The 15,545-nt window shown below is 40.0% G+C and overlaps 1 protein-coding gene and 1 pseudogene across 3 annotated transcripts; one reads left to right on the top strand and one right to left on the bottom strand.

Moving 5' to 3' along the window:
• Positions 1-2,255: 2,255 nt before the first annotated feature.
• LOC133972765 (uncharacterized) lies at positions 2,256-4,468 on the top strand (annotated as a pseudogene).
• An 862-nt stretch (positions 4,469-5,330) lies between these two features.
• On the bottom strand, positions 5,331-14,026 carry pus7 (pseudouridine synthase 7). Of its 3 annotated transcripts, none has more exons than XM_062409886.1 (17): positions 13,906-14,026; positions 13,615-13,730; positions 13,007-13,303; positions 12,826-12,910; positions 12,494-12,610; positions 12,254-12,398; positions 11,301-11,412; positions 11,136-11,213; positions 10,833-10,961; positions 10,553-10,678; positions 10,406-10,467; positions 10,159-10,319; positions 9,493-9,619; positions 8,951-9,052; positions 8,447-8,576; positions 8,165-8,256; positions 5,331-5,850 (listed from the first exon to the last, which is right to left on the bottom strand). In XM_062409886.1, the coding sequence occupies exons 3-17, from the start codon at positions 13,291-13,293 to the stop codon at positions 5,714-5,716; spliced, it is 1,890 nt and encodes a 629-aa protein (XP_062265870.1). In that variant the 5' UTR covers positions 13,294-13,303; positions 13,615-13,730; positions 13,906-14,026; the 3' UTR covers positions 5,331-5,713. The 3 variants fall into 3 exon arrangements, with proteins under 3 accessions (XP_062265870.1, XP_062265871.1, XP_062265869.1); XM_062409887.1 differs by having other exon boundaries at positions 13,007-13,263; XM_062409885.1 differs by lacking the exon at positions 13,615-13,730 and having other exon boundaries at positions 13,906-13,984.
• Between the last annotated feature and the right edge of the window lie 1,519 nt (positions 14,027-15,545).

Below are 15,545 nucleotides of genomic sequence, written 5' to 3'. Positions count from 1 at the left end.
GCATTTACATGACAAAGACCCAACAAAGCTAACAGCTGTGACAGGAAACGTCATCGTTCTCACTAAACTGATGCTGCTCAAAGCATTATATCGGTGTCTCCAACGTCTGTCCTTGTGTTCTGACAGGCATGCAACATAGTTGCAGCGCCGTAACTATAGCACACTTCCCAAATGAGGAGCGGAAGGTGACCCATGGACATAACTGGAGGTGTTTAAATGTAAAAAAAAACTGTTAGGTAAAAATAGGTTTTCACCGAGTTGCGGCCCTCCGTGCACGGACAACATGGAGTCATCACAAATAAGATGCCAGACATCCTGAACTACTTTGCATACCGGAAATAATAAATAATCATATCATATACTTTACAATGGTTATTTTGATACTTTTTTTCCTTTCCAGCTGTTGATGTGTTTAATTATATGAGTTTATTTTGGGAACGGGAAGTAGTGATTGATGACCATATGATAAACCGCAGTAGAAGCTGTGGGACTCATCTAGAAGTACAGTGCGGGCATGAGAGACATTTGGATATCCTTGGTTACTGGCAATGAATGAAGTTAGATGTTGCTGGTAGCGGCTGTTCATAGCCACTACCATGCACACTGAACCCTCTAGTGCTCTCTATTTGAACTTCACTTATAGTGTAGGGCTACAGTATGACTTGTTTTACTATTGTTCATTCAATGCTGTTTAATTGCGATGATATTTTTATCTTATCTTCTGGACTCTCAGGGGACTTTTGTTAAAAATACTATTAAGAGAACCCATAAATTCTATTATGCATAATATATGATTTATTAACAATAACGATTCTGTTACAAAGATTGTAACAACATTTAGGGATTAAAGGAACAGCACTAGCTGTTTTAGACCTGAGCATCTTAAGTTTATGCAACTTTATATCTAATGTCTACCTTATTCCAAAAGCAAATACTGTACATTTTACTATGCTCTACAATGCTCATGGTCAGCTCCTCCTCGTCTCCACTGTTACTCTTTTATTTAAAGTAATGTTTCTTGACCACAGTAGTCACTAAAAGGGAAGGATAGATACAGGAAGTGTTTGTTTCCACAAGAGTAGAGGTCACGCTGTTGTTATGGAAACAGATGTTTGTAAGGGCAATGGTCTTTTCACTCACTAAAACATACTGAAGATTGAAAGAGTAAATACAAGTGATAAATTGCGAAGAATAGAGCAGGCTGAGCATCACTGTGGGAAACAACAGGGTGACACTATCACTGCAGAGAGGACAGACTCTTACAGACAGATCCACCATCATAATCCACGATGTTGCTGCAGCCGCGGCCCTGTGTCTGCGGACGATAAGACAAAGGGACTCTTATCGTCCCTTTATCCCTTGTCAGTAACATGTAACAATACATGTTACTGACTCAAGTCAGTAACATGTATTGGTGAGACCTTCCTGTATTGGTGAGACCTTCCTTTCTTTGATGTGATAAGGATTGAGAAGACAAAGTGTGATGGGAGATTTTATATTTAGTTAAGTTTCATGCAAGGATTGACAGTTATAGATTGAAATATTATCCTGATGTGTTCCTGTGTGTTTAAGACTGAAAACATGTGGGGTCAGCTTGGCAGACTCAGATGTGTATTCGTTGGAGATACCTCTGTGCCTCTGTTGAGACAAAAGGTCTTAACAGCAGGGGCCATCCTACTGTCTGCGATAGAGTGCAAAGGTGTTACAGTCAGAGGCAGGGGTCTGTGGGAAAACAGGTTTCACGAAGGCATGTTTCAGGCTTTAAGCAGAGCCTCATGTAAATGTGTAGTGAGATCTTCGAAGGGGTTCTCATTCAGATTGGAGGTGACCAAATGTAAGTCTGAAGACAACAGGCAGAGAGCTGATTGGATAAACATTCTACCTCTCTGAAAGGAGGGGCTTATTTAGTATAAATCAAATGTGATTACATTGTTCTGTGCCATTGACCCCAAGTCAGACAAAGTGACATGGGTGCTCTGGTCCCTAGCCGTAGCTAGGTAGAATTGTATGAACCAGAATTGATAATTGTTTGCTGTGAAATGTAATTAAATATTCCATTACACAAAGAATAAGCTGGGAAGAGAAGCTTCATGTTTCATGTGTCCCCTGACATTCTAGACCTAAATTAGCATAACTAAGAGCAGGTCTAAGACAAGCATGGACCAGCTCTAACTATAAGCTTTATCGTAAAGGAAGGTTTTAAGTCTACTCTTAAACGTACAGATGGTATCTGCCTCCCGAACTGAAATTGGGAGATGACTCCACATAAGAGGAGCTTGGTAGCTTAAAGCTCTACTTTAGGGACAAAAAGTAAGCCTGAATTCTTGGAGCAAATTGCTCTAGTGGGGGGATATGGTGCTATGAGCTCTTTAAGGTAGGATGGTGCCATATTATTAAGGGCCTTGAAGGTGAGGAGGAGAATTTTAAATTCTATTCTAGATTTAAGAGGAAGCCAGTTTGAAGCTAATACAGGAGAAATGTGGTCTTTTTTCTTGGTTCTTTACAGGACATGTGCGGCAGCATTTTGGACAAGCTGCAGAGTCTTTAACGCCTTCCTGCTGGAGCGTGATAATAAGGAATTATATTAATCTAGTCTGGATGTAACAAAGGCGTGGATTAGTTTATCTGTATCTTTTCGAGAGAGGACATGTCAGATTTTTTAGATCAGTCATCTTAAATAGTTACTGGTCAAGTGAATCAGCTCAGACAGATTTCTTAATACACTTTTTCATTTTGAGCATTTCTATATCCCACATCTCAACCAATATACATAGACGTCACGTTTTTAAAGCCCCTTCACACCTGGGGCCCAACAACTTAAGCATTGTGACTAAATTTGGTTGATCAGACAAACCCCCAGGAAAGTCGTTTTTTACATTTAAACCTCTTAGGGGAAATCTTAGGTGTTAAATGTAATGGATTCTTTGAACAATTTGATCAAATAGAATCTAAAATCCTAAAGTCCTTCTCCTCACTCATAAATGCTTACCTCCTGTCCCATCCACCTAGGACCAAGCACCGGACCTGGGGCAACAGGGCCTTCTCCGTAGTTGCCCCCTCCCTCTGGAACTCTCCCCAAACACATCCGAGACTGCACCAATATAACAATGTCCAATTAATAAAATCTAATCTCACCTTTTAAGAATTACTTTTAATGTGTGATGTATGTTGTGTACTCTATGTTTTTAGTATGTATCTTTCTATGTTTATAAAGTTTGTAAAGTGTCTTTGATTACTGTGAAAAGCTCTCTTTAAATAAAATGTATTATTATTATTATAATTCCCACCAAAACGTGACGGCTTCTGGTTACTTGTTACTTTTCAAACAGAGTAATGGATTGGGCACTAAAGGAGATAAGCATTTGCAGAATAAACCATAGATGGTATGACCTACACAGAGCAGACAGAGTCCACACAGCATGACAGCTTTTCAGAGGGACTGAATGCACAGTGGATCACGTTTCATCATGATTGTCGGCAGAGCAGATCAAGCCCTCATCTATCTGCTAGTCATGATGGCAGGAAAAAAATCTATCGCCTGGATGTAAACAGTTCCTGTACATGGTCTCGCTGCCTCGTGGGCTTGAGCAGCAGTCGTTCAAAAAGATTTGCAAGTTCTATGAGAGAAAACCACGATTTGTGACGACACCTTCAGCCCCATCCCTGTTTATTCTGCTTACACCTTCAAGCGCTCGGATGGCTCCAAGAAGGCTGATGTGCCTTGGATGTATGAGCCACAGGTAGGAATGGTTTCTGGATTTTACAGTTAACCTACTTAGGAGAATGTTTTTATGGGAAACCAGAGAGAATTGTTCCAGGAATTAGTCTTATTTGGTCTTGATATCTAGTTTAAATATATATTATTTTGAGATTTAAATAATTACACTGTTTATCCTGGCAGCTGTCCACAATGTCTGGCTGTAGAGAGATACAGCAGCTGCCTTCAGAAAATGCTCCAAAATCTTTAGAAGTTTCACAGGCTGTCCTCGATGACTACTCTGAGTCTGTGCTCTTCGACCAGATGAGCACCAGACCCATCCTGATGACAAAGCAGCCACCTACACTCTGATCAACATGGTTCCTCAGGTAGAAGAGTTCAACGTGGGCCCCTGGAAAAAGCATTAGCACATCATCCGCAGGCGGCTCAACAACTACTGCAGAAGCACCGCCTATATGATCACCGGGGTCACAACCTCAGGTAACACAATACGCCGCCAGAACATCAAACGCCTGGGCATCCCCAGCTATTTCTGGTCGGCCTACTGTTGCATTGATTTCGACCACAATTCACCCAACTCCGAGCACTCGAAGTTCCCTGCATTTGCAGCTTGTGGGCTTAACGACTAGGAATAACAAGGTTCAGGAAATGACGGTGCAGCAGCTGGAGGACTTCCTGAAGAGGGTAACTTATGTTAGTGGCTCCTTCCAGATCTTCAACGACAACTGTGTGGCTCCTAATAGTGTTTAACAGCGCCCTACGCTGAAAGCAAGTATAGGTTAATTCTACATCAAAATCAGTAAGATGCAACATTTAGAAAGTGATTTGGAATAAATCCTTTGATTCAATATTCATTCAACCAGATTTATCCCTAATTTTGTAATTTTCCTGGGTAAATAAAGTAATATTTTAAAATGTGCACTTAAAATGACTGGGAACAACACCTGTCTGCGTAGGCCTTTTGTTCATTAGACAGATTAGTCCTACAGTTTTACATTTTCACACAAACTGAAACGCTAATGCTTTAAGCAAAGCTTCTTTAACCCAATGAGGTAGGATGTTTCTGAGCTGATCAGAATAGAAAATAATCAAATTGGTTTCAGTGCTTGGTTACATTTGGATCAAAAACTATGAAATGGGAATGCCAAAGCCAAATTAATTGAAGTGGCATGTAAAAATAATAATAAAAACGTTTTTTTAACCAGTAATCTTTAAGGTGACTTTGTTCATGTTATTCCTCAGAATCTAGCTGGACATTTGTTTTGTAAGTTCAACATAAATTATCATACCAGGTCAAAGTTGCTATTAACTTTACCATTCAAAACAGAACTGATCCAAAAGTAGGAAGTCAGACATAAACCCATAGTGAATAATATGTGTCTGGTTTTCAGGCACTGGTCGCCTCCAGAGTTCCCATTTTGACCAGCAGCAGACTGTTAAAGAGCTCAAAATACAGATCAGGTCATCCACTGGGAAGACACTTGTTTCTTAGGCCAGTAGAGGGAGACGGTGTTTGCGTCATATTAATGAAGACACACCATGATCTCTCTGAATGGAGTAAAAAATTCATCCAATCAAAGCCCCACTTAAACAATGAATGCACATTGTAAACTCAACATTGAAATGATTTTAATTTCTATCTTCAAGCTTATCTTCAAGCTTTTACATTAAGTTTAAAATAAAAAATTCTGATTTCTATACAAAGATCAGATCACCCTGTGCAGCAAGAGTCACTATGTGAGAGCACCCTGAAATCACAAGGGTAATTAAATCATTGTCAAATTATTCTTTTTCAGCACAGAAAATATTTTAGAGCAAGTAAAAACATTATTTTAAAAAAAGGTTGAATAATAGTATTTGTTGCTCTACAAAGATACATAGATTCATGTAGAACCCAATCATTTGCTCACACACACACTACACTTAAAGTAGCCACAGTAGACCGGTGCTTTGCAGCCAGAAGCAGTCTGCTCTATGTCAGAGTGTGTTTTGGTCTCAGTTGAACCAGGTTGTGTTGAGCTGCGTCTGTTTTTTGATGCTTGTGTCCAACTTGAGAACCTCTCGGATCGCCATTGTGGCATAGGTTGAAGGAGGCAGGGAGAACTCCATCCGCAGAGCCCGGTGCTTCCCCTCTGGAAGGTAAAGGAAAGTAATACTGTATTAGGCAAGGTAGACATAATACAATATCAGACAACTAGAGCTACAAACCTGAATTTCAGAAAACATTTAGGAAAACAACAATTTCCAAAACACAACATTTTACAAATACAGAACTGCTTTTTGTTTGCAGTTGGACAAATCCTTATTCCCGCATGACTGTTCAATATTAATAACAGTTCTTAAGTACTGCAAGTCACAGTTGGCAAAAGTAGCAATGACATTGCGTGCGAGAGAGCCGGAAGAGAAAAGACTGGCTTTGGATGTGCGGAGAGCAGGAGGGTGAAATCCATAGTTTTCTGCCCTCTTTCACGCAGGTCATGATGTATCTAGTGCTACATTTTTAAATCACAAGGTGCCGGAACGCTAAGTACATATGACAGCGCAGGTACAACGAGCACAGGTCCCGGAACGCACATAAAACGACGCTTAAAACAGCACACACATGCCACTTACAATGCAGTGGGACTTATTTAGGCTACACTACAATCTATGTGTGTGATTAATAAAGTGGCATCTTGAGCAAAGGCAACTTCGGTGTCCAGCGGAGAAGAGAGAACGACACTCACTCACTCACACTCTTTTGGAAGCTTGTTTACGCAGAGGGATTATTCTAAACTGCAGCAGTTTATAACACGTCATTGAGCTAATATCTACATTTTACAGTCTGGGATGCTTTACATTATTATTTACACCTGATATGTGTGGATGAATTGGAAGGATTTAAATTCCCTCATCCTCTGGTGGTGATATTTACGCACCGAGCCACAGACTGTTCGTGATGATGTGCATAACTATTTTGGTTCATCTTAGAAGTCTGCATTTGTTATTATTTTATGAAATTGTGATGCTGTTGTTAAGAAAGCTTTATATATAACTTATTAGATTATCTTGTTATTGCGTGGCCACAAATTAGTAATTTTTCCACCGATGTCAACAGGGTCTCCGTAATTTTCTAGTGATAATATTATATAGTTATATTTTATTTTAATTATTTCTTTAAAAACTTTTTTTAATATTCATATTAATATAATTATTTTTTTTTCGATACGAGAGGTACCGGTGCTGGCAGCAAGAAGTAGGCAAGAGAAAGCATGTTCAGAAGAACCGTTCATGTTCTTCAATATTCTATTCATGTTCAGAATAACCCATTGAAGTTAAATAACTGTTAATAAGGACATTTGAGAAGCTTGGATTTTTTTAGCAAAGCTTTTTTTGTGGAATACCTGATGCGGCCCAGCCTCATCCAGATACTGCCTCCAGTGGCCCCCAGGTAATTTGAGTTTGAGACCCCTGGTATAAACCCTGCCTCATTTGTGAGGAGGAGAAATCTCAAGATTTCATAACATTAAAATGTCCCAAGGACCCCTAAAAGACAACTCATGAGAGCAGACGTCAAAAAGACAATTGTATCAGAGCTGTCAACCTTGACAGATGTTTTGCTATAGAGCTATGTGCTTGACTTTAAATCAGAAGGATGGCTTCTGTGTTATATAGGAGAAAGTAATGTGAATACTTCTACTTCTACTACTAAACCCTCATGCAATATTTTCATTAACACATATTTACATATCAGACACACATATTCATCTCCAACATTGTACACAGGCATGACTTTGCAGTAACAAATCCACAGTCTTCGTGTCTGTCCAACTACATCCTTTGCTGTACTCTTAAGTGTTTTTGTGGTTTCCATACAGCTGTTATGCATTGTACAAAGCTGTTGTGTATCCTGCAGTAACCATCAAATGTTCCACATTTTCACTTGAAAAATTCACAATTATTGTTTTATTTATTGAGAACATATTCTGTTTTCTGATTTACACATGTAATCATACAGTGGAAACCTCTCATAGTGATCATGGATATAATAATCAGCAATTTATATGGATCAAAAAGCTTACCAAAAAAGCATACAAATGCTGTTCAAAAAATGTGGTTGTCGTGATCAGGTAATCTGCTCATGATCAAGTTAAAACAAACCGAGCACACCCCACCATGGGGCGGTGTGGCCTAGGTGGTAGAGTGGTGGCTCTTCAACAAGAAGGTTGCCAAATGTTGAGTGTTATAATTGTAAGTTGCTTTGGACAAAAGAGTCAGCCAAATGACATGTAATGTAATCTCCTCCGGCTCTCCATACATTGTTTAAGTTTACAAATTCTGTTGTTTTTCAGCGGAGTCCCTCTTTCCTCATTTACTCTCTACAATTGTAATAAATGCCCCAAGAAATGCTTTAACTGCAAAGCATTGGTGCACAGATTGCCTCAGTAGAACTAAGACCCATCTGACCTGTTTTGAAGACCGGAGCAGGTTTGTTCTCCATTTTCTCAAAATCAGTGTGCACCAGGGAGATTCTGGGGTCGTCGTACTGAATCACCTCCCTGCAACAAACACACAAAACATCCCAACACTATCTATTTATTGTACTATGCAGAGTTAAGGCTAGTGACAGCCTTGATATTGAACAGTGTTGGACAGTAGAAGGGTCTTGTACAACAGTAACAGTGAAGGTTATCATGATAAACTGCTTTTGTACTAATACTTTATATTTCATGCAGTGAAAGGCCTTACCAGCTGACTTCGCTGGGTCTGATAATGATCCGTCTGTAAGCTCCAGCCAAAGAGTAGTCCTTCACTTTGTGTCTCATGTTGTCAATGTCGAGCCCGTCAGCAGTGAGCAGCTCTTTGTAACCTTTACCCACTGACACAAACACAAACAAAATTAAATGATAAGGAAAATGTAAGTCTGAGATAATTTGTTATCTCAGACTATAATTTTGTTGAGTATTTCTTTTATTAACATTTTCATTAGCTGCTTTTTTATATTTGTATCCATTCAAGCTGGACGGTATTCAAACTTTACCTTGATACCCATTAATGAACAATTGTTCTGGTCACTTTAAACATATTTGCCTGGCACAAAATGATGAACTTATTATTATTTTTTTTTTATACATTTTCGGTTAATGTCCAGCTCTACTTTAAGTGTGTGCCCATTTTCTTGTACAAAATTAGTCGTTATACTTTTAAATCACAAGCAAAAACACTAAAAAATAGCAAACAGCTAATTCCTACCATGGTGGGTGGGATAAATGACGTCAAACCCAGGTAGAGGCATCACAATATCATGGATTGTGTGATTCTCAGCCTCCTCTGCAGACAGCACATGTGCTGTGGCTTCATGAACATATCAGAGACAAATCAGGATACAGCATTTTCTTCATCACACCACAATACTGAAAATGTTGTTACAGGGACACTGAATGACGCGGATTGCATTTTACACGATCGATGTTTGTCTCAGTCAATTAAATAAACACGACTAATAATTTCATTCAGACTAAATTAAATGGTTGGATGGTGAACCGGTCACCAACCAACCTCCCTGTCCGGGATCCATCTGCAGCTTCTTCTGACAGTACAGCCTTCTCTTCCTAGCTTTTCCAGGATTATAAACCCCTAGCTGGCTAAAGTGATAGTTTCAAGTTAGCAAAATATTTGCAGTCTGGCTGAAAGTAAAATGAGAAGAATATTACGATGCTCATGAATGTATGTAAAATGTGACGTGAACTGTTGTGAACTTTTTGCAGAAACATTGGAAATAGGGAATTAATTACTTCCTCTGAGCATCAGATCCCCCTCTACAGCCCTCAGGCCGAAGGCTTCAATTCTGCGGCTCACCATCGTGTTCCACACGACGCTCTGATAACTGTGGATGTACATCAGACGGTTGTTACGGGGGATCTAGAAAAATTAAACAAACAGGAGCCATCAGACAGAGAAGAGTATTGTCTTGCATGTAAGCAAGAAAGATTTGCCGCAGGTCAGCTTCCTGGGAGCGTTGATTCAGTGTTTTACACAGGTACCTGATAATTACAGTAAATCAGTTAGTTTCACAAAGACAACACGGTCAGTGTCTTCTACAGCAGCCACGTGCCTCTACCAGTTGGGGAGAGTGGAGAAAAATTGGGTAGAGTGGAGAGGTAGGTGGAAAAGTAACCAAGAACAGTTGTGTTACATCTAAGCTCTGTCAGACTGGTTATGCTGCATGATGGGAGTTTCCCTCAGCAGTCTTGGCCTATAGCAGCATAACTAAGGGATGGATCAGGGCTTACCTGTGACAGCCCTGACTATAATCTTCATCAAAAAGTCTCGACTTTAATGGAGAGATGGTGTATGCCTCCAAAACCCAGAACTCATTCATTTGGTCAAAATATTAGTCATATTGTTAGGTCACTTTGCAATCATTTTCAACCTTATGGCATTACAAACAAAAAACCAACCAGTCCGAAGGCTGTGACGATGTTCTTCTTGCCATACATAGATAGGCCCCGTAGCAGCTGGCCCTCCACGCAGCGTTTGTTGGGCAGCTTTTTCAGAGCAGCCTCTGGGTCCTGAGACTTAGCCCACTCTTCCCTACAGCGGACCAGGAACTCTTTCTCTGCTGAAAAAAGCAAAGATGGGGGAAATGTTAAATACTTCTCAGATGTAATAAAAGAGTTCTTTCTTTCTTCTTTTTTTTTTATTTACCTCCGGGACGTGGCTTCAATATCAAATCAACTACCTCATTCCAGTCATTTCTCAAAATGGCCCTGCCCCAAACAAAAAGGAGAAGACAACAGTTGAATATACCATTTTGTTATAATTCATGCCAGTATCTCTACGTCAAAACCTTACCTGCCAACGCTTTGTGTAGGAACAGCCGTGGTGCCAAAGCGCTGCATGCCATAATAGTTGATGAAACCTGTCTGCTTGAGGGATGACAGAGCCTGACGGACCTGCTCATCTGTTCCTGAGATGTTCCTGATATACAAAAACAGCGACAGTTCACTTTTCATTAATACGATTTAACAGCTCTGTGGGATATAGTCCAGTTTACAGTGAACAAGCAATGCCAACAAATCAAAGGAACAGGGTTAACAAAAGTCATGTGAAACATTGCTTAACATCTCGTGACCTGATCACCACAGTGAAGTGATTTCCCTGCAGCTCCCCCAGCTTCAGAGGATGGTTTTTGTAGCAGAAGTTTCCCAGCTTGAGGTTCATGAGGCACTTGTTGAGATGAGCCAATCTCTCTGCTGTGATCCTGACGGGACACAGTGGAAAGGTTTTCTTCATTATTGATCCTGAGCAACAAGCTGGTATCATATGCATAAAGACAGCAGAAACCCCTCAACCACTGATACAATCAAACACATTCAGAGCACAATTTACAAGCACAAATTAATGTAGAGATTTCCTTACAAAACCACACACTCACTTGAGCACAGCAATCTCCTGCACAGTGATGGCTCTCTTGTCCTTGGTTCCCATGTATGAGAACATGTTGGGTCTGAGCCTAGAATGACATGCATCATTATACACAAGACAGCTCTTCACTACAAACAGCTAATTGGACAACAAGACTGTAGGACTGCAATCCTACCTGAGGAACTTTGAAAGCACATTGATGGCATCCATAGTGTCTTTATTCTCCTTGTATAAGACAAAGTGGCAAAAGCAGCCACGGTTTTTTGGCCAAAAGTGTTTCCTTGGAGCTTTTATGGACACAAAGAAGAAGTTTTACTGAAGTGAGAATTGTTATGATTCAGAAAAATCTCTTAGAAGGCCTCCATAGGGATTTTCTCCTTAAATATGTTTCTGAGCATGTTTACCTAAAAAGGCAACAACCGTGTGCCAAAAACCTCATCATTTAATTATGACCATTTTCTCACCTCTGTTCAATCACTATATTACAATAAAAGATGAAAACTAGTTAAGGTTTTCAAGAGCTTTTAACAATACGAAGAGTATGTTAACCATGAAGAGTTACCAACACCTAACTCCGTGTGTGGAGAATAGGCTCTTACCTGTAGTTGTTTTGCCCTCTATCCCCCAGAGAAGAGCAAAAGGAGGATAGAATAATGTTACTAAGAAAGAGATGATTACACACGATGGGAAGAGCAGTCCGAGATGAGATCTCATGCACAGGCCTGCGAGTGGAGCGGGGTATTTAAAATAGTATATGCAACAATGGTGTTTTTCCTTTTTTCAAAGCACCATGATATTGCCGGTTTCCTTATGCACTATAAAGTCTGACTAAACCTGGTCATAGTCATGTCATAGTTAGAGCATTCCACCGAAAAACAAGGTCCATCTTTAACCAAAAATCAATGGTTGAAAAACCAGTGAATTAAGATCTGGTGCAGAATCATGCAGGCTTGTTCATCGTGCTTATGCTCAACTGCATGCGTTATATTTTACTGGTCGAATTCAGCTGTGACCACTTGCATTGCAGCTGATAACACAGACATGCAATAAATGATTTCTCTGATGATTGTTATACATCTATCCAGGCATTTTCATAAGAGCACTTGGTTCTGTCTCCTCTCCACGTACTTGCTAGTGCTTTCTTCCCAGCAGCGTGATATGCTACAATGAACTTGTGTCCTTCCTTCTCCTCTGTCTTTGTTTCAAGACCAGGAAACATAGTCTTGATGGCTTTGTGGACCATTGTCCTTTTCTCTTTTGTGTCATCCATCACCTACAAAAGTTGAGGAGCAGGGTAAAGGTGTTATGTAAAACTCTGGATGGATTTTTAAGTGATGTCATACTTGGGTGCAGTGAATTTAAACTCACCTCAATGAAAACATCGTCCTCTTTATTCTTGAAGAGCTGCAGCTCTCCAAGCTGTTTTTTCTGCTCTTCAGTCAATATGTCAGTGTCCATTGGCTGCTGCTCAGGTTCTTGTACTTCCTGAAATGGAAGAAACAACACAAAACGTCAGAAAGCATTATATTTGCAAACAGTATAAATATCACAAATACCACCCTTTTTTTTAATCACCAAGTCATCAAATTTGAATGTATGATAAATAAGAGACTTCCAGACAATTTTAAGATATTTCTTGCTGAAGTCTTAATAATAAAGAACAGTGAGACTGGGGATTGAAATTGAATTGAATACCTTACCTCAGGCTCTGCAGGGATAGAGAGGTCATCTAAATGCACTATCTTGCCATGTTTGCTGATTTCATGCACCACAAAATCCGAATATCTGAGAACAGACCACAAGTTCTATATTAAGCAAAACAAACAATATTTTTTTCGAGGCAAATTCTGCTAAATATAATGCTGACTTTTTAGTACAAACCTTTCCTTTAGGATGCCTGAGAAGCCCTCATGTTCACTGACATACTTCAGGATGCCCACATCCAACTCTGTGAGGCCATGCTTCATCATATCAGCAAAGGTCTCGCCATCCTCCTCTTTAACATCATTCCCTTCCCCCTCAGGCTCCTCCTTTTCATCTTGGTGGGGACCACCGTCATTTTCGTGATCACTCTCTACTTTGGGTTTCTTTGATGGCGCGTCTTCTTTACTCTCTAGACAGCCTCTCTTCTCTCCAACCTGGACAGACACAGGTTTGGATTCAGCCATCAGAGCCAAGCTGGGAGATGAAGGAGAACAAATGTTTTAAGTCAAACAAAGTACAGTAAATGTTTTTATAAGGTCTACTAGTGTTTATATACGAAGTTCACTGATCCTCCTATAATTTAATCCTGTCGTGATCAACGTCCTTACACTTTAAAGTGGATATCTAAAAGTTGGTCCCGACAGAGGACAAACTAAACCTGATAGACCGACAGACAACATGTGTTGTTACCAACAAACAGTTAGAGATGTTTGACAAACACAAGCGAATGTTGCGGTGTTGACATGAGTTAAGTAGTGGCCTAGCAAATATTAGCATCAACTAACTTTTTGTAGAGTTGAGGTATTAACAGATAACTGAGGCTCGGGGGGAGACACGTCTCGTCTTCCAGAGGCTGAACAGTGGCAGGCACTTCTTTAGGAAGCTGAGTTTGAAGTAGGCACTGAAACGAGATGAACATACTGCTAGTTAGCCGAGCCGCTAGCACAGCCGCATTGTCAGTACTTAGCAGGGTAACTCTGACGGCTGAGGCTGACGGCAAATATAGGATGAAACTTCGTCGCACAATACACGACACACGTCGCTGCCTGTGGGTAAAATAGCGAATAGAATTGTACCTGTGTGTGAAGAGAGTCAGCAGAGAACGGAGCAGCATCCAAATACAGCTCTTCAGTCACATGCGCGTGTTTCTGTGTGTGTGCCGGAAACAAAAGTTAGAAGAAACCCCGCCCACTGCATATGGTTGGTTCAGAACCGCGGTGGGTTGGACCAAAAGATTGTCTATCTTAGCAAAGATGCACAACTCAACAACAAAACCCGTCAACCAACTGGTTTGTTAGTTTTTTTTCGTTTTTGATGATTTCCATATAAATAGAGTAGTGGCTTTTTGCATTTTCACCTCTTCAACAATAACACTGTTACATTTGTTGTAGTAGACAAGGCCAAATAAACCTCCTGAGGGGCCCCTGGTCCATGACTTGTTTTTGGCCCCAAAAGAGAAAAAAAGTATTCTCGGTCCTGTTCCAGAAATGATCATTCAAAATCCTACTAGCATTTGAATTGTATACTAATAAAACAGCAAGGCTCTGTTGTGTATTCGGCTTTATTCTATTATTGTTATTTTTAATGGACTGATTGTCGTGGGTCAAGAGAAGAGGAGTCTATGAGTCGAGGGCTCCTTCTTTGCTCAGACAAACAGGACTTAATGCTGTAGAAGTTGTGAGACTTTAGACATTCTGATATGTTAAGTTTGTCAGTAATTCATCACACATCACACAAACACACACACACACACACACACACACACACAGCAACAGCCTCAGTCAAACTACTGACACTGGGTTTCTGCAGATGAGGTAAACTTGAATGAATCTCTTAATGTTATATAATCTATAATACTCAATGGTGGGTTAGGGTTAGGGATTTTAACTATGTAAAATCAGCAGAATCCCTGTACTGTAAAGTAATCACATTGTGACTGCAGGCAGTTGCCAGTTCATAAGATACATAAGGCTAAAATTCCTGCTTTGGAAGATTAGTTTGATATGATTTAATATTAAAAATTACAATTTGAGAATCAAACTTTTATTGTGATATCTGATGGCTTCAAACCATGCCCAAAACTTCCTTCCAAATGACTTAAGGAGAAAATGATGTACAACATAGAAGAAAGCTCCAAATCAATTTAAATTAATAATTTTTAATCGTTCTTCTTCTTATCATTATTCATTCGTCTTTTGGGTCTCAAATTTTTCTGTTTTGTTTTACGGTTTTATTCTCACCATAATTGCAGGTAGAATAGGTTACTTTAATACTTGAATACTTAATGTTATATTCAAGTCCTCTTGAGGGTGGGTGGAGGTGGGTGTCTGTGGGGTAATTGAAAAATAAATAAAAGTAGTGGACTGCTAGAATTATGCCTTTTCCTCTGTATGATTTTGTAATCCGTAATCACCATGGTAATTTATGGTACATCTTGGACCTCTTGGTAGGTTAAATGTATAGTAACAGAACAAAACCTACACTACTAATCCATGTTGACATTTCTCCCCGATTACCAGTGAGTTATCCATGCTGACCCACTACCAGGTCGGCTGGTGTCTATCCTTATTTTCAGGTGATCACCTCCAGCTCAGCATATTCTGCCTGTCAAGCGACCTACACAGCCTGAGGCAGTCACCTTTCGAGACCTTCAGTGTCCTCGCCAGACTCCAGAGGGGCCAAGCTCATACAAAGCCTCCAAGTCGTTCTCCAGAGG

This window comes from Platichthys flesus, chromosome 17, assembly GCF_949316205.1.
Source record: "Platichthys flesus chromosome 17, fPlaFle2.1, whole genome shotgun sequence".
NCBI lineage: Eukaryota > Metazoa > Chordata > Actinopteri > Pleuronectiformes > Pleuronectidae > Platichthys > Platichthys flesus.
This window is presented reverse-complemented; position numbering and strand designations above follow the sequence as displayed.